Source organism: Drosophila guanche, unplaced genomic scaffold (genome assembly GCF_900245975.1).
Source record: "Drosophila guanche unplaced genomic scaffold, DGUA_6, whole genome shotgun sequence".
Taxonomy (NCBI): domain Eukaryota; kingdom Metazoa; phylum Arthropoda; class Insecta; order Diptera; family Drosophilidae; genus Drosophila; species Drosophila guanche.
In genome coordinates, this window is record NW_022995767.1 from 164,315 (window position 1) to 191,652 (window position 27,338).

Below are 27,338 nucleotides of genomic sequence, written 5' to 3' on the forward strand. Positions count from 1 at the left end.
CATGTCTGTCTGTCCGTCTGTCCGTCCGTCCGTCTGTCCGTCTTGTTTGTCGGCTAGTTCTCAGAGACTATAAGAGCTAGAGCCACCAAATTTTGGCTCCGGACTGCTGTATGCTCACACTGAAACCAGTGTATTTCAAAAATGAGCCACGCCCCCTTACGCCCCCGAAAAAGTGCGAAAACCTCCCAATTCTACCATTTTGAAGATAACAGAAAACTAAAAACGCCATTCCGTAGGAAATGGCCATATCTATCAGATCACCAAATTGGGATCCGATCGGATCATTATTATAGCCAGAAAAAAGAAATTTATTTCCACCCACCCTGTCCCGCAGCTTTTGTTGCTCTTTTTACATTCTCTCATTCACACTCTGCTTCTGCTTCACTCGGCCCCTGCCTTTGCCCGCCCCCTGGAGCTGACTCATCCGACTTTTAACCAAGACTCGGTTTTTAACGCTAGATGGCGCCACTTTCGAACAATTTGCTGTGAAACCTATCGGTCATTATTGCACAGAATGTGCAGACCATTGGACCATTAAAGTTGCGTACATGAAATTTTCATAGACGGCGCCACTTTCGAAAAATTTGCTGTGAAACCTATCGGTCCAAGAATGTACCAATTTTATTGCTGTTTTAAATATCTCATAAATTGGAAGATACGATTAACTCATCCAATATTTTTGATGCATTTTATTTAGTAGGCTTTTTACGACGTGTTCTGTAATGTGAACGATATCTAGTGCTTGGCGATGTCTTCTACATCTAGATGTAGTCCTGAGTGCCGGGTATAAAAGTTGTGAGGCGTAAAAAGCGTCTCACACGTCCCTTCTCGTTAACATTCTAACTGATAAGAAACTCATGATCCAGTCTGTGTTCATTTTGGGAAACTTGTCACTGTTCATTATCAAACTTAAGTAATTTCAGTTGACACAATTTTACGCATTGTTTAAGTCTACAAGAGCTAATACTTACGACATTTTATTTGTTTTTCTTGTACATCGATGCAGATTTTTTTGTTGATATGCATACAATCTGTAAGGTAGTACCTTGTTTCATGTCAATTTCCAGTTTGTTCATTAATGATTCCATTTACATTTCATTCAGTGATTCAGTTGATTCAGTGATGTTGGCCAAAAACTATTAATATCTGTAAGATCTTTTTTTTTTTTTGGGTATAGGTGTGCATTTTATAGAACGCCATTCCAGTCACATCTTGCTATTTTGTTATTATAAAAACCAACTAACGCAGCTTTTGTCTCATCTTTCAAAGCATTTAACATTTCATACGTAATTTTATTCAATCCTCCAGCTCTTCTCTTGTTTCGGCAAAGAACCTCTTCGAGATTTACCACAGTGAATTCAGGACTATCGTTACTTTTTTTTTGCATACATTGAGTCTTTAATATTTCTGGCTTCCACAGGTATTTGTTCCTTTAGGAATACCAAAAACTCTCCCGCTTTTTCTTGATCAAATTTTTCTAAAGTTTCTGTGTGGTGGTTTTTAAGATTATTTAAAGCTAACAGTAGCTGGTTTTTTGTTGCAATCTATACTGCTTTTTTCCATTTTATCTTTGCCTCAACCGCCCTGCTTGTATTTGTGCGACACGGAATTCTCTTTAAAGTTCAGCATGACTCTCATCTCACCATAATTTTGGTTTTTTTTCCCCTATTTGATATGTTGAAGCTCTTATTTCACTGCCCACATTCTTTGCTAGACTTTCTATTTTTGCATTTATTTTACCTATATTTGTTAATAGTCTTTTCTTGATAAGAAATCTTACAACTTTCTCTTTTTTTCCAGCCATATCAAAAACTATTGGATGATGATAACTGCCTCCCAGAAAATTGATTCCTTTCACAAAATCAGATCCAATACAGAGCCTACATTTGCATCAATGTTTCTTCTGAAAGTAACACTGCCATCATTTGGCAGTATGTAAGTCGCATTATTCATAGCTTGCCTCAAAAAAGTTCCTTTCCTGGTACTGACTGTGTCCCCAAAGCCAGTGTGTCTTCCATTGAAGTCCAGCTTCTCTATGAGCCTGTCTATTGTCTGCTTAAAAATGGTGAGTGGTATCAGGGGTTCAAAGTATGCAGATGAGATGACTAGATTTAGTCCGTCTCCACTAGTTTTAGCTATTACAATATCTTGATTGGCCACCCCTCCATAGCCATCTTTCTATTTTTTGAAAGCTAAGATCTTGAGAGAACACCTCCGCCAGAATGGTAATGCTGACGTTCCCACTGTTAAGGAAAAGTTCTAGATCATTTTTATTTGCTTTAATCGACTGAATGTTATGTTGCAGAAACTTCATATTTAATTTCATTGTTTTACAGGGGTCTGTCTACTTTTGTGCCCTAGAAAACTTGTATTCATAGCGTTTATTGAATAATTTTCATGTACATTTGTCTGAAATTCTGTTAGACTAATTCTATAAAAATGTTTGTTCACTTGCATGAACATGTTGCTATGCTTCTTAAATGCATCATTTGTTTTCATGTCTCTGTTCTATGCATTTTCATTGACTTTTCCTGATTTTTCAAAATTTTCTTCGTAATTTTCCATGTGTGAGTAATTTTAATGTACAGAGTATGCATTCAGCACCACCTTCCTAGCCTTCCGATAGAGAAAAGGAGTTAAACTTGCTTGTTTGTTCAGTTCACTTGTTCTTTTTATGTTTTAATGGATAAGAAAAAAATCACAAATAAAAAAATTGTAACTCGTTTTTCTTTCACTTTTTTTTTTTTATGTCACTCGGAAAAAAAATAAAACCAAAAATGTACTGCTAAGCAAAAAACACAACCTAAAATATATCCATATATAATGAAAAATGCGGGTTTTTTAGGTTTTAGGATTGATCGAGCATTTTTAAAATAATAACATGTTTTTAAAATTCTTCAATAAAAAGTTCTGACATATGTCTGGATTTTGATATGCAATGACCGCAACATCAAGTGGCCCATGCGACACCAAGCCAAACCCTGTTACGCGCGGAACCCAGCAGAACGCAGCCCTCCTCCCGCCCAACCGACCGAGGGGCGCTGGGACATGACGCGCGGCGCGATTAACCGAACCGGTCGCGAATATGCAGGAAAGATAGATGTTAGGCTAATATTCGAGGAAAATTAGAGCTAAAAACAACTAAACTAGAGCAACTAGAACTAATCAAGCAAAATAACCGAAATCAGAAACAAGACAAAAATAAAAGGAAACTAACTACGGGAGAGGTAGGCTAGTATAGGATATTTGAGAAAAGGAAGGGAGTTTGTGGAGGATATAATGTGATAGAGGGAATTATAATCAAAGCATAAAACCCTAAAGGGTTCGTGCAAGGCATAATTCGATCTACAAAGTGGAAGGAACAAAGGAATAAAGTTCCTAGTGGGTCTAATGGGACTCGTAAAGTTTACGGGGCTCAGCAAGTCAGGGCTGTCTACATCCCCCTTGATCAAGTTGTACATAAAAATTACACAAAGCATTTTTCTACGACTAACTAAGGATGGAAGATTTATTAGAAGAAGTCTACTACGGTACGATGTCAGTATCACAGTTGCATCCCAGTTGAGGCCACGTAGGGCAAAAAGTAACGAGAATGGACGTGTGAGACGCTTCTTACGCGTCAAAACTTTTAAACCCGGTAATCAGTACTACATCTGTACCTTAGCGGTTTCTTGTCAAATTTTACATTTTTTCTTCCTCTGTCATCTACTTCTACAACACTTCTCACGCCAACAAGCTCCTTTAGCTCGCCCCCCTTTCCTAGAGTCACACACTGCTAAGTCACGGCAGAGGCAGAGGCAGAGGAACGCGAGAGGCAGAGGAACGCGAAAGGCAGAGGCCGCACACTGCAGAAGCAGAGTGTGAATGAGAGAATGTGCAAAAAACAAATATAAGCTGAGGAACGGGGTGGATTTAGCCACTGCAAATTAATTTCTTCCTTCTGGCTATAATAATCCAATCGGATCCCAATTTGGTGATCTGATAGATATGGTCATTCCCATCTTCAAAGTTGTACGTTTTGGAGGTACACTTGTAACAGTGTGAGCATACAGAAATCTGGAAGCAAAATTTGGTGTCTCTAGCTCTTATAGTCTCTGAGATCCAGGAGGACAGACGTACAGACGGACAGACAGACATGGCTCTATCGACTCGGCTATTGATGCTGATCAAGAATATTTATACTTTATGTGGTAGGAAACGCTTCCTTCTGTGCGTTACATACAACCGTTATTCGCAAAAATACAATATACCCTATTTACACTTCGAGTACCGGGTTTAAACACCTCGCTCGGGCCGCCCACCATTACTGCAAGAGCGTGACACGCGCCGTATAAAAAGCCTAGCAATTAAATAAAACCTTAGCGCAGACCAAATTTGTCACGAGTCACAGTCTGGTCAAAAGTCAGCTACCTCCTCGACATAATGTTGCCCATCTTGTATTTTCAAAAATGATAAGTTTAGGGACTCGAAATTTCCAAGGAGGGTCCCTTATAGTGTGGCGAGTATTTGGTATTGCTGGAAAGTGTGTGATATGTTTTGTTACTCACAAAATAAGCTCGGAAAAATTTGTGCAACTATTGGACGAAGGTCTTTTTGATTTTGGGGGAACGCATTAAGTAGATTCCTTTACATTTGCACAGGAAAATTCCGCAATTCATGTGTTTATGTACACAAGTAACATTTTTTGTTAGAAATAAAATCTTTATTAAAACGCACATGCAGGGAAGACAATTTACCACGTTAAATTAGTTAAAAGAGGATATTTTCAAGGAATGGGCGAACTTGGATACATGCTTATTTCTAAGATTGATATATTCAATGCCAGGAGCCATAAAATAGTTTTTAAAATAAAAAAATGTCATATTTAAGCAATTTAATACAAATTGCGAATTTTAAATATAAGTTAATTTCAGAAAATAAAGTTCCTCAGAAACTATAAGTAAATAGGGTATATTGTATTTGTGCACAAAATTGGATGTATGTAACGCACAGAAGGAAACATTTCCGACCCCATAAAGTATATTTATTATTGATCAGCATCAATAGCAGAGTCTATATAGCCATGTCTGTCTGTGCGTCCGTCCGTCCGTTCGTCCGTCTTGTTGAGCGCCTGGATCTCAGAGACTATAAAAGCTAGAGCCACCAAACTTTGCATCCAGATGGCTGTATGCTCAAACTGTTACAAGTGTATTTCAAAATTTCGTTCCGCCCCGGCAAAGTGCGAAAATCTGCACAATTTTCAAGCTAAAATAAAACTAAAACGAGAAGGGACGTGTGAGACGCTTCTTACGCGTCACAACTTTTATACCCGGCACTCAGTACCACATCTGCACCTTAGCGGTGTTTTGTCAAATTTTAAATTTTGTCTTCAACTGTCATCTACATCTACAACGCTTCTCACACCAACACGCTCGCCGCCCTTCCCTAGACCCACATACTGCTGACTTGCGGCAGAGGCAGAGGCAGCGCCCTCACACAAAAAAAAAACAAATATAAGCTGCGGGACGGGGTGGGTTAAAATTCGGAAGAGTCATCGGCAGGGGGAGGGCAGAGGCAGGGGCCGAGTGAAGCAGAAGCAGAGTGTGAAGGAGAGAATGTGATAATAACAAGAAAATCTGCGGGACAGGGTGGGTTTAGCCACTGGAAATTAATATCTTCATTGTGGCTATAATAATGATCCAATCGGATCCCAATTTGGTGATCTGATAGATTTGGCCATTCCCTACGTAATGGCGTTTTTAGTTTTCTTTCAAGTTTTATCTTCAAAACTGTAGATTCGGGAGGTTTTCGACCTTTTGCGGGGGCGAAAGGGGGCGTGGTTCATTTTTGAAATACACTGGTTTCAGTGTGAGTATATAGCAGTCTGGATGCAAAATTTGAAGGCTCTAGCTCTTATAGTCTCTGAGAACTAGCCGACAAACAAGACGGACAGACGGACAGACAGACATGGCTCAATCGACTCGTCTATTGATGCTGATCAAGAATATTTATACTTTATGGGGTCGGAAACGTTTCTTTATGTGCGTTACATGCAACCGTTATACACACAAATACAATATACCCTATTTACTCTTCGAGTACCGGGTATAAATATCTATCAGATCACCGAGTTGGAATTAAATTAGATCAAACATTATCATTATCACAGCCAGAATGAAAAAATGCATTTTTAGTGGCTGCGACCACTCCGCCCCGGAGTTTTTTTATATATTTTGCACATTCTCTTCCAGCAATGTGCGGCTTTAGGGGAGGGAGCCGGGCGAAAAGAGCGTGTTGGCTTGGGAAGTGATGTAGATGTACATAGATGACATATTTTAAAAAGGTGTAAAATATGAAAAAACTACTAAGGTACAGTAACCTACTAAGTACCGGGTATAATATTTGTGACGCGTAAAAAGCGGCTTACACGTCTCTCGTTTTTATAGAAATTTTCAAGTCTGGTATTTTTTGTAACTGTTTTTAGAGGTTGCGCTTCTTTATTTCACATATGTATCCGATATCTGGTTGTAATGAAGTTATGATTTTTTTTCTCTGCCGCTGCGGCAGCTTAGCAGAATACGAAGTCATCGCGTCGTTTCCCTCAACGTTTCCCTAAAAAATAATCCATTAATAATTGATGAATTTCCCTAAAAAGTGAAGGGTTACCTGAGAAAAAAACTTGTACAAATTGAGTATAAAAATGTTTTATTTCCATTTATTTATTAAATTTGAGGTTAACATTCAGTCCTGTTATGTGTTTTTTCACAGAACCTATTAGTGAATCTGTTGTTAGTATTTCCGAAAGCCCGAATAGTTTTTTTTTAGTGCTCTTCACCTGAATCACCCCTGAAATAAAATGATCAATTATGTATATGTGGTGTGTTTGCTTTTTGTTTAAACTTTCTTTCAAAGTCACTCCAGGATGAGCCCGTCTCTAAAATGTTTTGTTTTTTTGTTGATGTAGTAATACAAAAAAAAAGAATTTACAATATCAAAGACAAAACACTTCAAAATTAGTACCTGCTCGACTTTAGGGTTGGTTTTTCTGTTTTTGTTGATGGACCGTTTGCAAAATGAAATTTCGTGTAAAACGAAAGTCGAAGCCGACTGCAAACTCAAACTATGTTACGCACCGCGACGAAACGAAATACAACTAAGAACAAAAAAGAGTTTGGGTTGACTTCGTCTTCTGCTCTGCTACCGTAGCGGCAGAGATAAAAATCCTAACATACGCGCTATCTGACATTGTCATCAATGTTTTCTGTTACTGCAGGGATACGCTATTGCCTTGCTCCGAAAAGCGGCTAATTAGCGCCCAATTAAATAATGAATACGGGCTACAGTCATTTGGAAAGGTAAACAGCTTTATTCACATTTATCTAACATGAACCAAGTGGCGCGAGCGGAAAGGCGAAAAGGGGAACAGTTTGGGAAGGGCAGCAGGCGGACAGATGGATGAATGCTCAGATCTGAGGTGGCTTCGAGTCATTGCTTAGAGTTGATAACGACTGCTCAAACTCAACGGACTCCACCTGACGCCTGTCCGGATTGTGGGGCGGCGGCCCAATCAGTTTTACCACCTCATCGTAGTCCAATGTTTCCTTTTCCAGAAGAGCCTCGGCTAACTGGAAGAAGAGCGGAATGGTATGGCAGGTCATGGAAAGTTGAGAGACAGAAAATAGAAGAATGTAGCTGACCTTCTCTAACTTGTCGCGGTGTTTTACAAGTATGCCCTCGGTTATTTGGTAGGCCTGAGACACGACTTGGCGAGCCTCGTTGTCGATCAGGGTTTCCATGGCTCGTGAAAAGGGTTTTGAGCCACCGCTCGACTCCCCACTCTCGGAATCGCCCGCATCGCGAACGTAGATGGGCCCGAGGGTCTTGTTCATGCCAAAATTCTTGATCTGGGCGTAGGCGATCTTGGTGACCTTTTCCAGATCGTTCTGAGCCCCAGTCGTAATGCGATTGAAGACCAAGTTCTCAGCCGCACGTCCGCCCAGAGCCATGCACATCTTGTCGAACAGCTCCTCCTTGCTGTACAGATGCTGCTCGCTGGGAGTATACTGGGCAAAGCCCAGGGCCAAGCTGGTACGCGGCACAATGGTTACTTTGAGCAGGATGTCCGAGTGAGGCAGCATCCAGCCCACAAGCGCATGTCCGGACTCGTGATAAGCAATAACTTTGCGCTCTGCCAGTGACAAGGCATGTGAACGCTTCTCAGTGCCACCTATGGGAGAAAAAGCGGCAATAAAAACGATACAATTTGGATTTTTTGCCATCTTCGGCTTTGCCACATTTGAGTGAAGCCTCTAACGCACCAACTAAGCGCTCTACGGCGTACTCCAGGTTCTTAGTGTTAACTTCTGTCTGTACGTTTCGGGCCGCATGAAGAGCGGCCTCATTGCAGACGTTGGCAATGTCGGCCCCAGAAAAACCGGGCGTAAGGCGGGCTAGACGATTAGAGAAGGTGCTGGGCGGGGCGTCCAGCTTGACTGAGGACAAATGCTTCTCGAAGATCTCCTTGCGCTCCTGCAGCGTCGGCAGGTCGATTAATATGTGGCGATCAAAGCGGCCGGGTCGTAGCAGCGCCTAAACCCAAGTGTTTCGATAAATTGTGCTTAAAATAAATCATCTTTGCGAAGGGTTCCGTGCTCCACTTACCTTGTCAAGGATATCGGCCCGATTCGTGCTGGCCAGCATGAGGACACCTTCCTTGGTGGCCATGCCGTCCATTTCGACAAGGAGCTGATTGAGCGTCTGTTCCGACTCACCGGAACCGCCCTGGCCCATGGACTCAGTGCCGGACCGCTGGCGTCCAATGGCGTCAATCTCATCAATGTAGATGATGCAGGGCGCCCGCTTCTTGCCCTCTTTGAAGAGATCCCGAACGCGGGCGGCGCCTAGGCCGCCAATCATCTCGATGAACTCAGAGCCGTTCATACTGAGGAAAGGCACTTGAGCCTCTGTGGCCACTGCCTTGGCCAGCAGCGTTTTTCCGCAGCCGGGCGGACCAAGAAGTAGGGCTCCGCGAGGCACTTTGGCGCCGAGGCGCTGATACTTTTCTGGCGTCTTCAAATAGTCAACAAACTCCTTAACCTCCTGCTTAGCCTCGTTGAGCCCGGCCACGTCTCGGAATAAGACGCCACGTCCGCCGTCGAAAGGATCCACGAGCGTAAACTTGGCCCGACCCATTTGATTCTGCAATTGGGGTAGAGGTTACTCAAAGATCTGTCGCTTTAAGATTGGCAGGAAAAACGTACCAACGAGTCCATGCTGAGCGGGCTCTTGATGCTCTTCATGCGAGTGGCAATGGACAGGAACAGGGCGCATATGAGCAGAAGCATAAGAATGCGACCCGTGGTGTCCGACTGACGATCGTAGGTGACGGGTACACCATCCTTAATGCCCAGACGCTTCTCCACGTCGCGCAGCTTCTCCTCAAACTTGGTGGCATCGGCCACAGCCATGTGAAATATGTTTGAGGTCACTTTCCTGCCCTTGATGACGGCCCCTTCTTGAAGTATAATAGTCACCATTTCCATGTCGGGGCGTATAATCAATTCTTTCACCTCGCCTACCGCCAGCATGTGATGCACAAACTCATTCCACGACACGTATCGCGTCGAGCCCTGTCCGTAGACGGTAAATATCAAGTAAAAATTACAATTAGTAAAATATTTCAGATAAAGTAAAAGATCATTACCTCGGGCCTCTCCGACCGAGGGGTAATCAGCAATGAGAAGAATGCCACAAACATGTAGATGGTGAACAACCAGAGCACAGCCTTGGTCAACACCGAACGCATCTTCTCATCGTTTTCATTGCCTTTTTTCCCCCCGTCTTCAGCCGGATCACTGCTGGCATTGTTGCTAGAGCTGGCATCGGCCGAGAACTCCTCTGCTTTGGCTTTGGTGCTGCTGCTGTGAGATGTGGGCGCTGACGGCAATGGTTTATCTTTGACGGAATCGTCTTCATTAGACTTGGATGACGTTTTCTGTTTGCTGGCATTGCCAGTTTTGCTGCTCTTGCAGTCAGAGGGCTTTTCAGATGTTCCTGTGCTCATGCAGCGCAGGTGCAAGCTACGCACCTCATTCGGAGTGAGTTGCAGAGAACGTGATATCAGACCCACAACCGCTTTGTACTCCGCCTCCAAATTGCGCACCTGGTAAATATTATTCGGCTTTATTTCTCTATCTGCTCTGCGGCTGTCTTCTTACCTGTCGCCGGCTGAGCGGCAGGAAACGGAGCTCCCGTCTGCCACAATACAGTTCCGTCATATTTTGGGTGTCTGCAAATTGGCGGGATCCACTTTGAAGCAGATTTCTGACATGCCGCAGTCCCTTCAACATAATTTGCCGGAGTTGACCTTCTCTCCACCCCCTGGTACACGAATACGTAACTCTGTTATTTGCTCGAAATTAAAAATTACTATTCAGAGTTGCCGGATCGCCGTAAAACAATGACAGCAACAACAGCTGTATTGTGCTGTTTTTTTTTTTTTAGATGTTAATTGGTTATTCAAGCACTAATATCCGTATTCGGCGGAAAACATTCCAGAAAAGCTCGCCTGAGTTTGGTTCTTTAGCCGATCTGGTGACAGCGAATCACACTCACACGCTTTAATTAAGTGTAGTGGAACCTTTACGTTTGGACAATAGAGATATCGATAGTTAGATGGATAGATGCAGTCGATTCTTCGACTTTCATTTTATCAAATATTGTTGGCTTTTTATTTAAAAAAAATGTTTCGAAAAATCTTGGCCGCTTTAATAAGTAAACAAATTAAAGCGGCTATTTTTTAAATAAAAAATAATAATAATAGTGCTATACAAATTTTACTTCGTACTACGTAATAATAATGTCACTGAATTGAGTAGCTAAATTTTTTAAATGTTGTCACTGTTCATTAAATGGCATTTGATCGCACTGCTCTCAATAATTATTGTTCACTGATCCATCAAAAGGACCCATGTTGTCACCAAAATCCTGCATCTCCTCCTCGTTTTCGTCGAAATCATCGCCCAAATCCTTAGATTCAGGACACTTTCGACAGCGACTCTCGTTTACGCCGTAGTTAATACATGTTGAGCCCACGCACTCACAGCAACCGTCGTGGAACCATCTAATTTGTTAGATTGCATTAAAATACACAGTCAATTCGTTATATTTTCATAATTGTCACCTGGTACTGCTGGCACCTGTGGTCTGACAACTCTTCCGACACTTATTCCAGGAAACGCACTGGTCCAGATATATTACCGTGCAATTAACTGTTACAATGTTGTCTCGCTCCTGGATGGCTTCGTCTAAATTTTTATCATTTGTTCCTTAAAAACAACAAACACGGTTAAAAACCAAGTGATAATAGCACTGGGTTTGAAAATTACATACTCAAATAATAATGACCATCCTTTTCGAGTTTTGGACCTTTTAAATACTTGTCAAAATCCACTTGAAACGTGAACACATTCCAATTGTAGCCGAAACTATCACTGTCATCCGGAGTTGTGACCAACACATTAAACAGCTCAGGCACACCATCGAAATCTTCGACATGAGATTTCTTTGACAGCGAGTTGCGCGTGTCGTTCGGCTTCGGACAAAGCTCTGTGAATTTAAACACAAATATATCAATTCAAACACGTATCAACATGTATCAACTGAGTATCACCACTAAGCAAACAACTCATAGAGTGTGCAAACGTGGTAAAAACTGGCTGCCTAAGAATTGATTTGTTTTTTTCTTTTCAAGTCGCTTTCGTAGTCTCGTGTGTGTCTCTCTATGTTTATTCAGACAGCGTACGCTGAATACTCTAATGGAAAATATTTGTAACGCCAAGTCAATTGCGGTTATGCATTATTTATATACATATCTAAATGTTTATAACTGTTTATCCCTTTCGTCCTAACTGTATTTAAGAAATATATAAGCATAGAGAGGATCCACAAAGTCAATTAATTTATTTTTTGGGGCAAGCTGAAGGGCTCAAGTTTGAAGGAAGGGTATGTGAGCTCAGAAGCAACACAAAAGTGCCAAGCGTGTCAAGCGCTAAAAATGAAAACGCATATGAAGTCGAGAATAGCTACACGCATTGCCATCATGTGTGTATGTACATATGTGTCACCGCCACACATGAAATTACGAAGCAGACTTGAAAAGGAAAAACAAAATTTTGTTTTTGCGAGAGTCCCTTTGCGTTCAATGCTCAAGAGAGGCAACGCCAAACTCTCTCAGCTGAAGGCTCTCTCACCAAGAGCCGAAGGCACTGGGAGCCAATCCACTAAACTGATTAGGCAGCCAGTTTTTACCACGTTTGCACACTCTATGAGTTGTTTGCTTAGTGGTATCACTTAAGGATCGGTAAGCTGCTAGTCGGTAGCTCAGAACAGCTATCGATAGCTACATAGTTGGCACATCGCCGCTCGCACTTGCACCCACACTCACATATGCGCAAGCAACACATTTGGAGGCAACAAAAACAGAGATTGGAGATTGCCATCACCATGAAGAAACTATAAGGAGGCCTCGTCGGTGGCAGAGTTACTTGCTGGTTCTGCCCATAAAGCAACTATATAAGGAGGCCTCGTCGGTGGCAGAGTTACTCGCTGCTTTACCCAATTCTCAGTGCTCGTTTGCTTGTTGACGCGGAAGGTTGGTTGCGAATGCATTTTTTTTTTTAATTTTTTCAAAATATTTATTTTTTCAGAACACAGACTACTATTATGAAGCAAAATATTAAAAATTAAATTATGAAACAATTATTATGTTTTTTCACATTGCCTTCAAATGATTAATCAGCACACTCCATTGTCGTTGCACTCACACTTACAGCGAGAGCCCTTTCACTCGCACTTTTCACTCGCACTAGTCCATAATTTTTTCCGACGAGACCTCCTTATATAGTTGCTTAATGGTTCTGCCCTAGGTTCAGTGCACGTTTGCTTGTCGACGCGGAAGGTTGGTTGCGGACGAATGTTTTCTTCATGATCAGCACACTCCACTGTCGTTGCCCTCACACTTACAGCGAGAGCCCTCTCACTCGTACTTTTCACTCGCACGTTCTGCTTTGATTCTCCGACGAGACCTCCTCATAGTTTCTTCATGGCCATCACCACATATTTTTATCCCCACCCTCAGTAGGGAGGGCATTACATTACTTACCCACACAGCTGCAACACTCCTCGTAGTACTTCTTCCCCAGGCACTTGAGACACTCTTTGCAGCAGGAGCAGTTCTTGAGTTCGCACTTGCAGCTCTGGGTCAGCATGCACTTAGATACGATGGATGCGCAGACGACTTCATTGCACGATTCCACATGGCCATAGAAGCACACGAGTCCCAGCAGCAGAAATGCGCCAACTGTGAGCGATCGCCAAATATCCATAATGTTAGATGCTTTGGAGGATTTCATATGATTGCACACGGTGGACAAGGAGGTGGCAGAGGCAACAGAAACAGGCAAACACAACAGCAGTGGACGGTAGTTGGGAAGGCTTTGACTGATATGTAGATACTATATAGTGTATAATAGATGGGAATACGATCTTTTCTGTTTCGTACGTATCTACATACATACATATGTAAGTATTAAAATATGTAATTCTATGTATGTACGGAGCAGTTGCGCTTGAGTGATTGAGCAATTACAAAAAAAATAACAATTGGGAAAAAAAACGCACAAACACACAGGTTAACAACACATGTAATTGCACGGCATTCCATTCGATTCAAACACTTTCAATATGAATTATTGAAATACGCATCTATATACATATTGGAGCAGACTGAGTCTATGAATATCCGTATTTCTTAAAGTATTGGACAAGCGCGTAACAACAGCAACAAGAAACGACACCACAACGTACACTAAGACAATAACTATCGAGCGACAGATCAGAGTCGAGAGATCCGCAGCGGCAACACAACGGCAGAGGCGACAACGAGACAGAGACGGCGGCGGCGTCAGCTAGCTTGTTTTTATTATTGGCGCGATCCGCAACGCAGCAGGGCACTACTGCCTTTTTTCTTTCCGATTCCAGTCCAAGCCCAGAGGCTAGCAGCCAGAAAGCTAGATACAAATACGAATACGCGAATTGAGCTCACACACAGATTAAAACCCACCACACGCACGCAACCTCGACTGGGGCTTAGAAACGTAAACACGTTACGTAGCGTTGATGACGCTGACGCCGGCGCTGCTGGCTTTGGTTGTTGACAATTCTGGCGCTGATGCTGAGATGCTTGCGTTGGTTGTCAGCAAGGGGACGGGTCGGTACGGACGGATCGGATCGGAATAGAGGCAAGCGCACGCGTACGTTAGCCGAATGCTCAGCTACCACAAACAACATTTATTAATACATACATACAAGTTCATACATGATGTTTCAAATGTGGAATTAGAGATGGGCAATACTATCCGAGTATTAAGCCTGATTAATTTTTTCTAAATTAAAATGGCAATTAAAAGATAACCTCTACGCCAGGTAAGTGTTGGAGTAAAACTGTAACAAGTTACATATCTCGACGTGGCGATTTCCACCTTGTAAAGGCGGGCGGCCAAATACTCCCCCTCTACCCAAGGGTAGAGCGGTAACATAAAACCTCAAAGAAAAAAAAAGCCTGATGAATTTACTGTTCAGCATGCATATGTATGTTTTCTGCTATGTTTTTTTTTTCTAGGTTGTATTTCCTTAATTATAACTAGCAAATATCCTGAAAAATATCTACATACATACGTATGTATGTAAATGGAAATATTAAATAATAAATATGTAATAGAAAAAAGAGTTTCCTTCAGTTTTGTCTACGAAATTTCACAAATATGGGAAATGCATCTTAGTCAGGACACACCTGTTTTGTTGAAGTATTAGTTGCTTTATTTTAAATTCGCAAATATACTTACATACATATGTATAACTCTCCACCCTAGCACTATTGCGTATCGATACCAAGCCACAGCGGTCTGGCAGCGCCATCTAAACAACAACAAAAACTAACAGAAAGGAAGGATGCAAAATTAAACATATTTAAAATGTTTATGTTTCGAAACTGTGCTGTTCTCCTGGTGATCGGCTCGATCTGTTGTTTCATATATGGAATCATTAACCTGTACGTGGACGTAGAGCCGAATGCCTGTCGCATGACCTATATGTTTGGGCAGCCGATGTTCTCAGTAAGTTGTCAGAGACTAGCACAAGCACACACAACATACAATATCTTTGGCAAATACAGCGTGTTCGGACAAAGAACGGCGAGCTGTTTCCCAATTACAGACTTTTCTACTACTACGAGGAAGTTAGGGATCCGGCGGACCCACTTACAAGGCGCATGACCGGAGCGCCGGTTATTTTTGTGCCCGGCAACAGCGGCTCCTATAAGCAAGTTCGATCATTGGCCTCCGTAGCCCTACGCAAGGCTCTGTCCAACGAGGTGGGCATTCATTTGGACTACTACACCATCGACTACGATGAAGAGCTGTCGGCTCTCTATGGCGGCTACTTGCATCACCAGCGACGTTATCTTAAGCTATGCATCCGCACAATCCTGTCCCTCTACAAGGTGCACAGTGAGCAACCGTCCATTGTGCTCATCGGCCACTCAATGGGTGGTAAGCTGGCGCAGTCTGTTCTTACAGACCTAAACATTGGGCAGCACATAAACACAATTATTAGCATTTCAACGCCCCTGGACCAGCCCGTGGTTAATTTGGATGCTCAACTGAACGCTTTTTACGCACAGACGGATAGTGCCCTCAGCAAGACTCGCACCGCCACTCTACCGACGACTCGAACCAATGTCTGCAACAGCTTACACCAGAAACCGCCAAATGTCCAAAACATGGCTCTACAAGAGACATCCGCAAAACTGGACAACGTTTTGATCATCTCGACGGGTGGCGGTAACCGCGATCTTCTCGTGCGCCCGGGCCTAACAACCTCCAAGTATAATGATCTCCACGCCATGGTAAGTTTCAATATGATATGATCCCGACTCCATACGCTCTCTATTTTGTTACTTATGTTACCTTAAAGACCTCTGCAATACCCCGAGTGAGTCTGAGCTGCGACCATTTGTCTGCTGTTTGGTGCTTGCAGTTCATACAGGCCATCAATGGTTTCCTCTTCAGCATTGCACAGGTGCGAGCCGATCGGTCAGTGATCTTTGGCATAGAAAAACAACGAAACCTGCAGTTGGCCCTGTCGCACTTTATGGTAAATTCGAAAGCCCATTACAATTTCTTCTCCATTTTTCGCGTCTGGTTTTTCAGAAGCCCACAACGCGCCCGCATCACACCATGAGTCTATCCGTCGCCAACAATTGGAACGAGGAGCGACGATTAGTCATAAATAAGTACTTCGCCAATGGCCTTAAGACTTCCTTCTTTGAGCTGATTGGGCTTAAGCGCCATAAGCGCTACAAGAAGCTGGCCATTGAGACGCTGAATGCGGACGAGAGCGAATGGCTATTCGGCTGCACTGCCCAGATCCACAAAGAGACGGGTCAAACTTACTGGTAGGTTTTCCTTCCTGCTCAATGATAGAGACCAGACCACGTTACATACTTCTTTTGTGGCATTTTAGCGAGAGGGCCACACCGCTCATCCATCTAGTTCAGCGGCTGCCGAACAGAGAGCGAGAGCCGCGAAGCATTGCCGTGCTGGATCTCCACAACCTTCGCAATACCTACTTGGAGTGGACACATGTTCTGGTACGCATACCAGCGGGCAGCGGCCATCTTGGTTACAATCTAGACATTTACGATCCTCGGGAGCGGTACGTTGACATCCGCCTTCCACGCTGGTACTCCTTTGCCAGGAAAGTCGCCGTGAATGAAACGCTTCAGGGCACACTACACTACAGGCTGCATATCAGCGACCTCTTCGATCCGTACCAGAGCCTGAGAGTGATCATTGAGCCCCTGAAGTGCCTCAATCCACAGTATCGCGTCACGGCTAGGCTATGTGTTCCTTGGGCGGCGGGTTTTGAGCGATTTCAAACGTTGACGTGAGTTCTCGAATTGCTTCTATAATGTTTCAGTCAATAGTTGATCGTCTTTCCGTTATCCGATCCGATCCGCTCCGCAGCTCTCCAGAGGAGAAGCCTCAGCTCTATGCGAACGTACCCACCCTACTCCCCAAGTACTATAATACGACCCTTAATCCAGTCACAATAGACTTGTACCTGGACCCCATCTGTCGGTATCGCATCAGGTAATTGAACACTTCTCGACTTTAACTGGTTTAAGGCTTGATTGATGTGGATTAATGATTCTCCAATCTCCCTCTTTCTCCCTCTTGCTGACGTCTTCCATCTCACTCGGATTAATTTGCTTGAACTAAGCTATGAGTATGGCTACTCCTCAGCGCTCTCTCGACTGGTCCTGGAGTTCTACGGCTGGCTGCCGGCCCACCTGGCATGTGTGCTGCTCATCGTTCTGCGGAAGAAGGTTTCCACCGATCAGGAAGTGGGCAGTTTTATAAGCCTAAAGCCCTACACCGGCTTTTTGCAGTACACGTCACTATTCGTGGTCACAGGTTGTCCGAGAGAAATGCTCCACCCATGTAGTCGCACAATGTAAACAAGTTTTTGGTTTCCTTGCAGCCTGTCGCCTGCTGAAGAAGCTGATACTGAGCAGCCGCGTGCTGCCCGCTCCAGAGCCCTTGGACTACAGCATCAACGTGTCAATTTTGATCCACTGCGCAGCAATTGCGGTCACTTTGGTGGCAGCTTTGGGCACCTGGCTGGCCCTATCGCTCTACGGTAACGCATTCTATTGCTTGGCCATGCGTCTGACGCGACACTCGCAGGGCAGCTCCAACATACTGATCTCCGTAATGACTCATCTGCCCATTACTTACGGCATCCTAACAATTGCGACGGCCATAGGCACCTACAGTGGAGTGGGTCTACTGCTGGCCTTTGTATTCTACTTTCTCATGCTGTCGAATGCCTATAAGGATTACCTAGAGGACTTCCTCTGGGAAAAGGCTGCCAATTTGGTGCGCGGCACACTGGGTGAGCCGGCTGCTACAGGTGCAGGATCTCAGGAAACTGGCGACATACTGTCGGCCATGGATGATGGCCATTCGGACGATAATAAACAACAGCAGCAAGAGGACAAGGAGGAAGAAATGGAGGCAGCACAAAAGGGAAACGGTGCAGATTCAGAGCCCTGTTTGGGCCTGCAGAACTTTCCCTTTCACGTAATCTTGTTGTTGATGCTTCTCATGCAGCTCCTGCTCAATGCACCCAGCACATTGGCCTGGGTCCGATCTCGACGGTAAGTGAATGTTCCAACAACACTCAAAAGAGTCCCTGAAGATGTCTTCACTTCTTCGCCCTATCCTCCTTAGGCATGGAATCGATCTGCCCGACCCGGGCTTGCAGCCCAGTATCGTCATCCTGGTCTCCCTAAGTTTATTGCTGCAGTTTCGGGCGCCCCAGAAATGGTAATAAAACTTGCACCAATCTTAACCAACTCATTCTCACCTAGTCTCTCCTCTCCTTTTTTCTTGCCTTTCTTAGCTCTGGCCATTGGATGATTTCCATACTATTGTACGTGCTCGCGGGGATTGTTCTGCTGTATTGCCAGGCAGCCATCTACAGGCTCAACTTTGTGTTTGCCGGTGCCTTCGCCCTGCTGTCCGCCCACCAAGGACTCTTGATTCTGTGGCATCGCCTGGCCTAAACTGGGACAAGCGCTTGTGCTAATTTGTTATTTATTTGTCCATTAGTTAATACAGCTATTAAGTTAGAGCGTCCGCTCTATGCCAATACCAGTGTCGAAGTTTTACGGTCTTCGGTCTTACATAAACACGGCAAGCGGCCTTTGCAATTACAATTAAGCTGATATTGGTCATAGCGGGAAGTCCAAACTAGTCTGAGGCGCATTGCACATTTCTTTACATAATTGTTTTTTACGCCTGCTGCCCGTGATTATGGTAAGCGATATCAGGAATCAGGTGGTAGGCATGCCAATTACCATTTACGCGAAATGTGTGAAAATTCCCAATAACAAGGCCAATTCAAGATCAAATTCCTTATTTCTTTTCCCATTCAAAGGCGGCTTTAATTGTAACCCTTTCATTGCCTAGTCGATACTCCTTGTATCAGACCACCGGATATTCGCACATGAATGTTAGGCTCAACCAAGGCTAATCTATATTTATATGTATGTACATGTAATATATATGTATATACGACCAATACATGTTTGGGGAAATAAAAACTAAGAAAAAACTTATTTTTTTCGGTCCCTGGTCCTGATATTTATAATTAGTCGAAATAAAAAAAATTCCTCTTGGTTCTCTTAAAATACCAATTGCTTGCTGGCGAGTGTTGGGCTACGAATTCATTGAATTCATGTCGGTGTGGCTGTAGCGCCCCGAATTCAATTCGTGGCTGAAGACCTCTTTGCTCAAAAAGTCACTTACGTGGCTGGACCACTTTCATCCAGACCCAGCCTCATCGGTCTTAATTTCTCATTCGGCAGAGTGTTGAATGCGATTTTAAAAACTGCGTCACATAAAACGAGAAGGGACGTGTGAGACGCTTCTTACGCGTCACAACTTTTATACCCGGCACTCAGTACTACATCTGCACCTTAGCGGTTATTTGTCAAATTTTACATTTTTTCTTCATCTGTCATCTACATCGACAACATAACTCACACCAACACGCTCCTTTAGCTCCCCGCCCTTCCCTAGACCCACACACTGCAGACTCGCGGCAGAGGCAGCGCCCGCACACAACAAAAAAAAACAAATATAAGCTGCGGGACGGGGTAGTTAAAAGTCGGCAGGTGCAAAGGCAGGGGAAGGGCAGACGCAGGGGCCGGGTAAAGAAGAAGCAGAGTGCGAATGAGAGAATGTAAAAAGAACAACAAAAGCTGCGGGACAGGGTGGGTTTAGCCACTGAAAATTAATTTCTCCATTGTGGCTATAATAATGATCCAATCGGATCCCGTTTTTAGTTTTCTTTTATCTTCAAAACTGTAGGTTTGGGAGGTTTCGCCCTTTTGCGTGGGCGGAATGGGGGGGTTTAGTTTTGAAATACACTGGTTTCAGTGTGAGCATACAGCTCTAGCTCTTATAGTCTGTCTTATGTCTATATCGACTCGGCTATTGATGCTGATCAAGAATATATATACTCCATGGGTCGGAAATGCTTCCTTCTGTGCGTTACATACAACCTTTATTCACACAAATACAATATACCCTATTTACTCTTCGAGTACCGGGTATAAAAGGTCTGTCAACGCGAATCAGCGAGTTATGGCGATTTGGCTTGATTGTTGATTACAGATGGGGTGGGGTTTCGCTTCAGTTCAGTAGTCGAACACGTTAAATGGTATAATGAGTGGATAAAATAAAGTACATTTGCTTTAATTTTTGTCTTGCGATATTCCTCTTATATCCTACTTATGTAGCTACTCAGTATTTTTGAAGACCTATGTATACAACAAAATGAGTAAATAATTATAGGTATGTACATATTTATGTACATATGTACGTAAGACTACCGCATGCTATATCCCTCTCTTTGCCTTTTGGCAAAGACTCTCTATCTCTCTCAATCTTCCCACAATAGAACAGCCCATGGTGAAATCAGTTACAAGGTGACGTCGTCAGCCATGAAGCAACTAAAATCCATATCTACATACTTACATACATATGTGTACATATTCAAATGTTTTAATGCCATGTACTTTTTAACAATTTTTTTATTCTTGGTTTTAATAATAAATATTTACACTTATATTTTGTGCATTCTGGTGTTCCAAGGTACCATACATAGTTATATGTAATTCATATCTACCAGAAGGCCGCATATCCGCAAAATATTTTTTGCTATGCCGCTCCAACTGTTTACTTTGCTGTCAGCAGAAATAATAAAAGCGAAGAGCTTGCCTCTCTGAGAGCTGAGAGAGCGTGGTGAATAAGCAGGTGCTCCTCCACTCCGCTGAGTCGTGGTGAAATTAGTAACAAGGTGACGGATTCACCACAGTGCCTTCTCATTCGAGGAGCACCAGCTTGTCAGTCGTTTGCCAAACGTCGACGAAAGAGGTTGTGTAGCGCACGGTTTTTTCATTGTCTTCTTCCTTTTCTTCATTGTTTACGAATGAAGACGTAAGCGGAAAACAATGAAATATGCATGCAACTACTTTAATCTTTATTCAATTAAATCTTTTTTAGAAAAAAACATGTCTGCAAAATATTTATTGCTATTCCGCTCCGCTTTGAACAAAATAGTTCAAAACATATAAAGGAAATCAACAAAACAAATAAGAAATAAGAAAACAAGCAAATAAAAGGAAGATGACAACTATAAAGGAGGACCCGTCGGCTTTTTAAAGGGAAACGTAACAATAAGTGCCCTCCTTTATAGTTGCTTCATGCGTAACACAACCTCTTAAACTACTGACAAGCAGGTGTTCCTCGAATGAGAAGGAATTAAATTTCACCATGGAACAGCCCATGGTAGAATTACTAATAGGTAACGTCGTCAGCTGAGTGGAGGAGCACCTCTTCTGCACTCTTCGCTTTTATTATTTCTGCTGACAGCAAAGTAAACATTTGGAGCGGCATAGCAAAAAATATTTTGCAGACATGCGGCCTTCTGGTAGATATGAATTACATATAAATATGTATGGTAGCTTGGAACACCAGAATGCAAAAAATATAAGTGTAAATATTTATTATTAAAACAAAGAATAAAAAAAATTGTTAAAAAGTACATGGCATTAAAACATTTGAATATGTACCTATGTATGAAAGTATGTAGATATGGATTTACGTAGCCTTTATGTATGTGTGTGTATATTTGTACTGTTAAAGCTTAGATAGAAGAAGAGGGACGAGTATAACAAGGAATGCACTAGAGAACCGGCTACTACTGCCAATATGCAGGAACGACCTGGGCCGGTCCTGGACCATATTTCAGATACCCTGGGGACGGCATCACATCGATCCTGGAAAAAAGTTGAATTTCGAGATAAAGTTAGCAGCAGTGTCGGAGGGATATACAAACCGCATGGGCTCCGGCTCTGAAGGAGCGGCGCGATAGTAGCGCGGTCTGGGCGCCACATAGTTGCCAGAAGCAAAGCTGCGTGGATTGGCGACGGGAAAGCGAATAGAGGCGGCGTTTGAGGACTGACCGCCGACCCGTGCCCGGGCTCGTGATCGCGCGACTGTAGTGGTGCGGGCAGTGGCAGCCGCTGGTCCGTTTCCTGCAGCGACACCGGTAGCGCCGGCTGCTGCCAAGCCACCACCAAGTCCCAGTCCTAGACCAGAAAGACCACCAAGTCCGCCCAGACCGAGACCGGCGGATCCTGCGCCAGGCACTGGCGTCTGCCACATAGCGGCTAGTTGAATGGGCACCAAGGCTGGCAGCGAGACGGTAACCGGCACACCGGGAGGAGGTCCAGCTGGAGCCTCTGGGACCGGTTCTGGTGCCTCCGGTTCTAGTTCCTCTTCCTCCTCCTCGGGGGGAGGAGGAGTGGTTGTCACCTCTGGCTCTGGCTCGACCTCCGGCTCGGGTGGTGGTGAAGGAGTCGGATTGGACTCGACATCTTTCCAGGCTGCCAGCAGAGCGAAAAGCTCGTCCTTTGTTACATGCGGGCTCGACGAGGGTGGCAGGGGGCTGAATCCGAGGCTGGGAGCGGGACTGGCCCAGCCGCCTCCGCTGCTCCAATCCACCGGTGGACCGGGTGGGCCAAAGAGGGAGCGGTGTTGTCGATGCAGCTGCTGCTGCGGGTGCACCGGTCCGCCCGGATAACGCAGTGGCTGGATGATCTGGGCACGGACCTGGCTGAGGGACAGCAGGACCAATGCTAGGCAGCGGGAAATCTTTTGGGTCTGCATTGCTTAGGATCAGCTCGAGTGCTCGATGTTATCTGTGCATCAATTGGCGACCGAAGCCTTTTATATAAGCCACGCCGCTCCTGACCATGCCGTCTCTGGACAGACCAGGCCAGGCCAGTCTGAGCCTGATCGGGTCGTGAATTGGGTTATCAATTGTCTGCTCTGCATCAAACTGAACCGGCCAAGAGCGGGCCGGAAGCGTCAGACCGCGAGGCAAGCGGCACTCGGCATTGGCATTTGGTTAACTGGCTCAACACATTATTTACGCATTTTGGTAGGCCTAGGAAGTTTGCACCATTTATGGCTTCCATTGCATCACTGCAGCGAAGCCTAAATAAATGCCTGCAAATGAAAACGAAATCGACATGGACAAAGTAGACACAAAGGAAGGAAAACGGGTTCGCGTGCACGCAGCCACACAACTGTGTAGCATAGAGTTCGCGCCTTGCCAGTGGCTTAGTTGACGGCGGGAGCCGTCTAGTTCCACGACTTTTTGTCCTCTTTTTGTCCGTAGGTAGCCATCGTAGTGGAGTCTCCACCAACGGAATCACAGCGCGTGTCACTATCAGAAGCGGTTCCAACTAATGTTGGCCTGTCATCGATCATGATCGTCGCATGCTCACCGCCAGAAGTGGTTTCCTGGGGATGGCGAAAAACTTGAGATCCATCAGGGACTCCTCCTCGTGAAGCTGGCTGGCGGCCAGTTAAGCTCCAGCAAGGAGCAATTCTTATATAGTAATGTTTTAGCTAATACATTATTTAAATATTATATTAACTTATAAATTAAACGAATAGTAGAAGCAACGCAATCGATCCGACATTCTGTTTTAACGATTTACGCCTGCGCGTAGAACGTAGATACGTTTTGCACAGTGGCGCCCTCTCTAACTAGAAACATCGATATCAGCATGAGAATATATTGCAGGGCCATCGGCTGGGGCTGGAACGATATATTCAAACCCAGCTTTGCCATTGCAACACTCCGGCAACGAAAGAGAAGCAAAAACAAACAGCAGCAGCCACAGCTCAACTCCCCAGCCTCCCCACTCGCCTCCCCGAATCAACACGACAAAGTGTAGGCATAGGTATTTTCTCGCCGTTGTTATTTTTGTTAGTGATAGTGTTGTTGTCATATGTACGAACTCGAACGTGATCGGTGGAGATCTCTTGCGCAGAATCAGCTCCGTGTGTCACTGCCAACGTCATAGGCAGTGTAGGCTTTGATAACCATTACTCGTAATATTGTGCTTCTACTCGCGACTTGACAAGTAGTTCTAATACGTGTTATTGCCAATCTTTGTGCTTTTCGATTGGCGGCCGAGTGCTGTGCGTCGAGCAAAATGCAAATAAATAAATAACATTTAAAATCGCTTAACAAAAAAAAAAGTACCAAAAACCACTGTAGGGTAAGCCAAGTCATACCAACAATTGTGTGCCATTGTGCAGGCCAGTGTAGTTGCAGTAGTTACACACGCACACACACATGCACATGAATGGGATGTACCATAACGAAATAATAAAGAAGCGGCTGTTCTCTGTCCCTTTTGTGCCTGCCTGACTATCCGATGCTGCGAAACGACATTGGGAATTCAATTCCCACCCTCTGTAGAGCAGCCTCACACACTCGCAGCCTTACTCGTGCTCACTAATTCTCTTTTCGCCAAATCCTTCCGGCTTGGTTTTGGTTTTTATTTATGTTCGAAGATTAGTTGATTGGGGTGCGCTGATTTAGATTCGATTTTAAAACTGTCCTCGAAAATCTCTTGAATCTCTGACCAAGAGCAGCTGCACAGCGCCCAAACCAATGAATCACCCTCGTAACCAACCTCCTCCCCACCACCGCAGAGCCAGAGGCAGTTTTTTCACTGGTTATCAATAAATTTACATTTTCGACTTTTGATTAGTTAACAGGCGTAAGAGAAATACTACATTTGTACATACATATGTACATATCTACGTACATACATATGTACACATATTTTCTCTTCAATGACACCAAAGAACACTGAAATATTTATTGCTTTTTTTTTTTTTTTTTTTTTTTTTGAGGTTATAAGTTACCGCTCTACCCTTGGGTAGGGGGGAATTATTTGGCCACCCGCCTTTACAAGGGGGAAATCGCCACGTCGAAATATGTAACTTGTTACAGCTTTGCTCCAATACTTACCTGGCGTAGAGGTTATGTTCCCCCATATTTATTGGTTAAAAAAAAAAAACGCCATCTAGAGAAAAACAAAATTTGTATCTGCGTTGCTTTAGAAGAGAACAAGAAGGGGCGTGTGAGACGCTTCTTACGCGTCACAACTTTTATACCCGGCCCTCATTACTACATCTGCACCTTAGCGGTGTTTTGTAAAATTTTAAATTTTTTCTTCATCTGTCATCTACATCTACGAAACTTCTCGCACCAACACGCTCCTTTAGCTCGCCCCCCTTCCGTAGACCCACACACTGCAGACTCGCGGCACAGGCAGTGGCCGCACACAGCAGAAGCAGAAAGTGAATGAGAGAATGTGAAAAAAAACAAATATAAGCTGCGGGACGGAGTGGGTTTAGCCACTGCAAATTAATTTCTTCATTCTGGCTATAATAATAACCCAATCGGATCCCAATCTGATGGTGATCTGATAGATATGGTCATTGCATACAGAATGGCGTTTTTAGTTTTCTTTTATTATACCCGGTACTCGAAGAGTAAATTGTATTGTATTGTATTTGAATAACGGTTGTATGTAACGCACAGAAGAAAACGTTTCCAACCCCATAAAGTATATATATTCTTGATCAGCATCAATAGACGAGTCGATAGAGCCATGTCTGTCTGAGCCATGTACTTCTCAGAGACTATAAGAGCTAGGGCCACCAAATTTTGCATACAAATATGCTCACAATGAAACCAGTGAATTTCAAAAATGAGCCACGCCCCCTTCCGCCCAGAAAAAGGGCGAAAACCTCCCAAATCTACAGTTTTGAAGATAAAAGAAAACGCCATTCCGTAGGAAACGGCCATATCTATCAGATCACCAAATTGGGATCCGATTGAATCATTATTATAGCCACAAAGGAAAAATTAATTTCCAGTGGCTAAACCCACCCTGTCCCGCAGCTTTTGTTGTTCTTTTTACATTCTCTCATTCACACTCTGCTTCTGCTTCACTCGGCCCCTGTCTCTGCCCTCCCCCTGCCTTTGCACCTGCCGACTTTTAACCCATCCCGTCCCGCAGCTTATATTTGTTTTTTTTTGTTGTGTGCGGGCGCTGCCTCTGCCGCGAGTCTGCAGTGTGTGGGTCTAGGGAAGGGCGGGGAGCTAACGGAGCGTGTTGGTGTGAGTAGTGTTGTAGAAGTAGATGAAAGATGAAGAAAAAATTTAAAATTTGACAAAACACCGCTAAGGTGCAGATGTAGTACTGAGTGCCGGGTATAAAAGTTGTGACGCGTAAAAAGCGTCTCACACGTCCCTTCTCGTCTTTAAAATTGTAGATTTGGGAGGTTTTTGGCCTTTTGTGGGGCGGAAGTAGGCGGGGCTCATTGAAATGCACTTGTAACAGGGTGAGCATACAGAAGTCTGGATGCAAAATTTTGGGGCTCTAGCTCTTATAGTCTCTGAGTACCAGGCGCTCATCAGGACGGACAGACAGACATGGCTCAATCGACCCGGCTATTGATGCTGATCAAGAATATATATACTTTATGGGGTCGGAAACGTTTCCTTCTGTTTGTTACATACTCTGTGCACAAATACCCTATTTACTGTTCGAGTACCGGGTATTATAAAATTCAAAATCTAGTTTGATGGTCCATAAAATATTCATATTTGTTGCATATTTAAGAATGTAAATATGCTCGTACCGAGGGCCTAACTAGAACGGGGGCTAAGTAGCCATCTCTGCCCCTTAATCGTCTGTCTGTTTTATCCCCAAAAACTTCAATCTATGTATATACAGAAATTGTCCTTCTGCCACGATGCATGGACATCCAAACACTAAATGTTATTTGTCAATTTGCATATAAGTTAGTTTGTAACTTATAGTACATACATATATATGTACATACTACATATGTATGAACAAATGTGCATATATCAAGTTTTTTGCATAGATAGTAAATTAAAAGTACATGGTCCTCAGAATATGTACATATGTTTGCGACATTGGTACTAAATATTCGATCCCTTTGCAGAAGAACAAAAAAAAACTTAAAATTATACACATACATATTTATGTACATGGCGTATGTATGTATGTATATACATTTGTTGATAGATCTTTTTTTTTGGTCTTTCCTTTGGTTTATGTCTTGGTTTCCGAAGAATTTCGAGTTGTGGGAATCCAGTGCTGATAAGACTGTTTGGGGTGTAATTTCATGCATGTACATACGTAGACAGTTACATACATATGTATGTACATATGTACATACACATATATGTATGTATAAGCTCATATTTGCTTAGCTGCGTGTGCACAGTGCGTTTATAGGGGCGCACGAGTGAGAGCGTCG

At 43.7% G+C, this 27,338-nt stretch overlaps 5 protein-coding genes across 9 annotated transcripts in view; 2 read left to right on the forward strand and 3 right to left on the reverse strand.

Annotated features, from left to right (window-relative positions):
* Window positions 1–7,320: 7,320 nt before the first annotated feature.
* Window positions 7,321–10,425, reverse strand: LOC117591154 (paraplegin). The gene is made up of 7 exons (XM_034284270.1): window positions 10,197–10,425; window positions 9,683–10,141; window positions 9,240–9,608; window positions 8,641–9,177; window positions 8,298–8,568; window positions 7,677–8,206; window positions 7,321–7,604 (listed from the first exon to the last, which is right to left on the reverse strand). Exons 1-7 carry the CDS (start codon window positions 10,326–10,328, stop codon window positions 7,443–7,445), a joined length of 2,460 nt encoding a protein of 819 aa, XP_034140161.1. The 5' UTR covers window positions 10,329–10,425; the 3' UTR covers window positions 7,321–7,442.
* A 372-nt stretch (window positions 10,426–10,797) lies between these two features.
* LOC117591160 (protein twisted gastrulation) lies at window positions 10,798–14,262 on the reverse strand. Its single transcript, XM_034284281.1, has 4 exons — window positions 13,142–14,262; window positions 11,371–11,586; window positions 11,162–11,306; window positions 10,798–11,101 (listed from the first exon to the last, which is right to left on the reverse strand). The coding sequence occupies exons 1-4, from the start codon at window positions 13,389–13,391 to the stop codon at window positions 10,912–10,914; spliced, it is 801 nt and encodes a 266-aa protein (XP_034140172.1). The 5' UTR covers window positions 13,392–14,262; the 3' UTR covers window positions 10,798–10,911.
* Window positions 14,263–14,909: 647 nt separating this feature from the next.
* Window positions 14,910–19,222, forward strand: LOC117591152 (GPI inositol-deacylase). Of its 3 annotated transcripts, none has more exons than XM_034284265.1 (10): window positions 14,910–15,152; window positions 15,212–15,943; window positions 16,012–16,191; window positions 16,251–16,492; window positions 16,561–16,983; window positions 17,064–17,189; window positions 17,320–17,513; window positions 17,581–18,259; window positions 18,333–18,428; window positions 18,505–19,222. In XM_034284265.1, the coding sequence occupies exons 1-10, from the start codon at window positions 15,012–15,014 to the stop codon at window positions 18,665–18,667; spliced, it is 2,976 nt and encodes a 991-aa protein (XP_034140156.1). In that variant the 5' UTR covers window positions 14,910–15,011; the 3' UTR covers window positions 18,668–19,222. The 3 variants fall into 3 exon arrangements, with proteins under 3 accessions (XP_034140156.1, XP_034140158.1, XP_034140155.1); XM_034284267.1 differs by having other exon boundaries at window positions 16,012–16,116; window positions 16,248–16,492; XM_034284264.1 differs by having other exon boundaries at window positions 15,012–15,152; window positions 16,248–16,492.
* A 2,504-nt stretch (window positions 19,223–21,726) lies between these two features.
* LOC117591159 (translation initiation factor IF-2) lies at window positions 21,727–23,808 on the reverse strand. Its single transcript, XM_034284280.1, has 2 exons — window positions 22,009–23,808; window positions 21,727–21,949 (listed from the first exon to the last, which is right to left on the reverse strand). The coding sequence occupies exons 1-2, from the start codon at window positions 22,839–22,841 to the stop codon at window positions 21,871–21,873; spliced, it is 912 nt and encodes a 303-aa protein (XP_034140171.1). The 5' UTR covers window positions 22,842–23,808; the 3' UTR covers window positions 21,727–21,870.
* A 7-nt stretch (window positions 23,809–23,815) lies between these two features.
* The window catches only part of LOC117591157 (protein trapped in endoderm-1), a 10,746-nt gene continuing 7,223 nt past the window's right edge, over window positions 23,816–27,338 (forward strand). The window contains exon 1 of one of the 3 annotated variants that reach the window (XM_034284276.1): window positions 23,816–23,926. The gene's annotated coding sequence lies outside the window, so the exon portion shown is untranslated. Of the gene's footprint in view, window positions 23,927–23,965; window positions 24,248–27,338 lie in introns of those variants that run through there. The other 2 variants (XM_034284277.1, XM_034284275.1) reach the window with 2 other exon arrangements.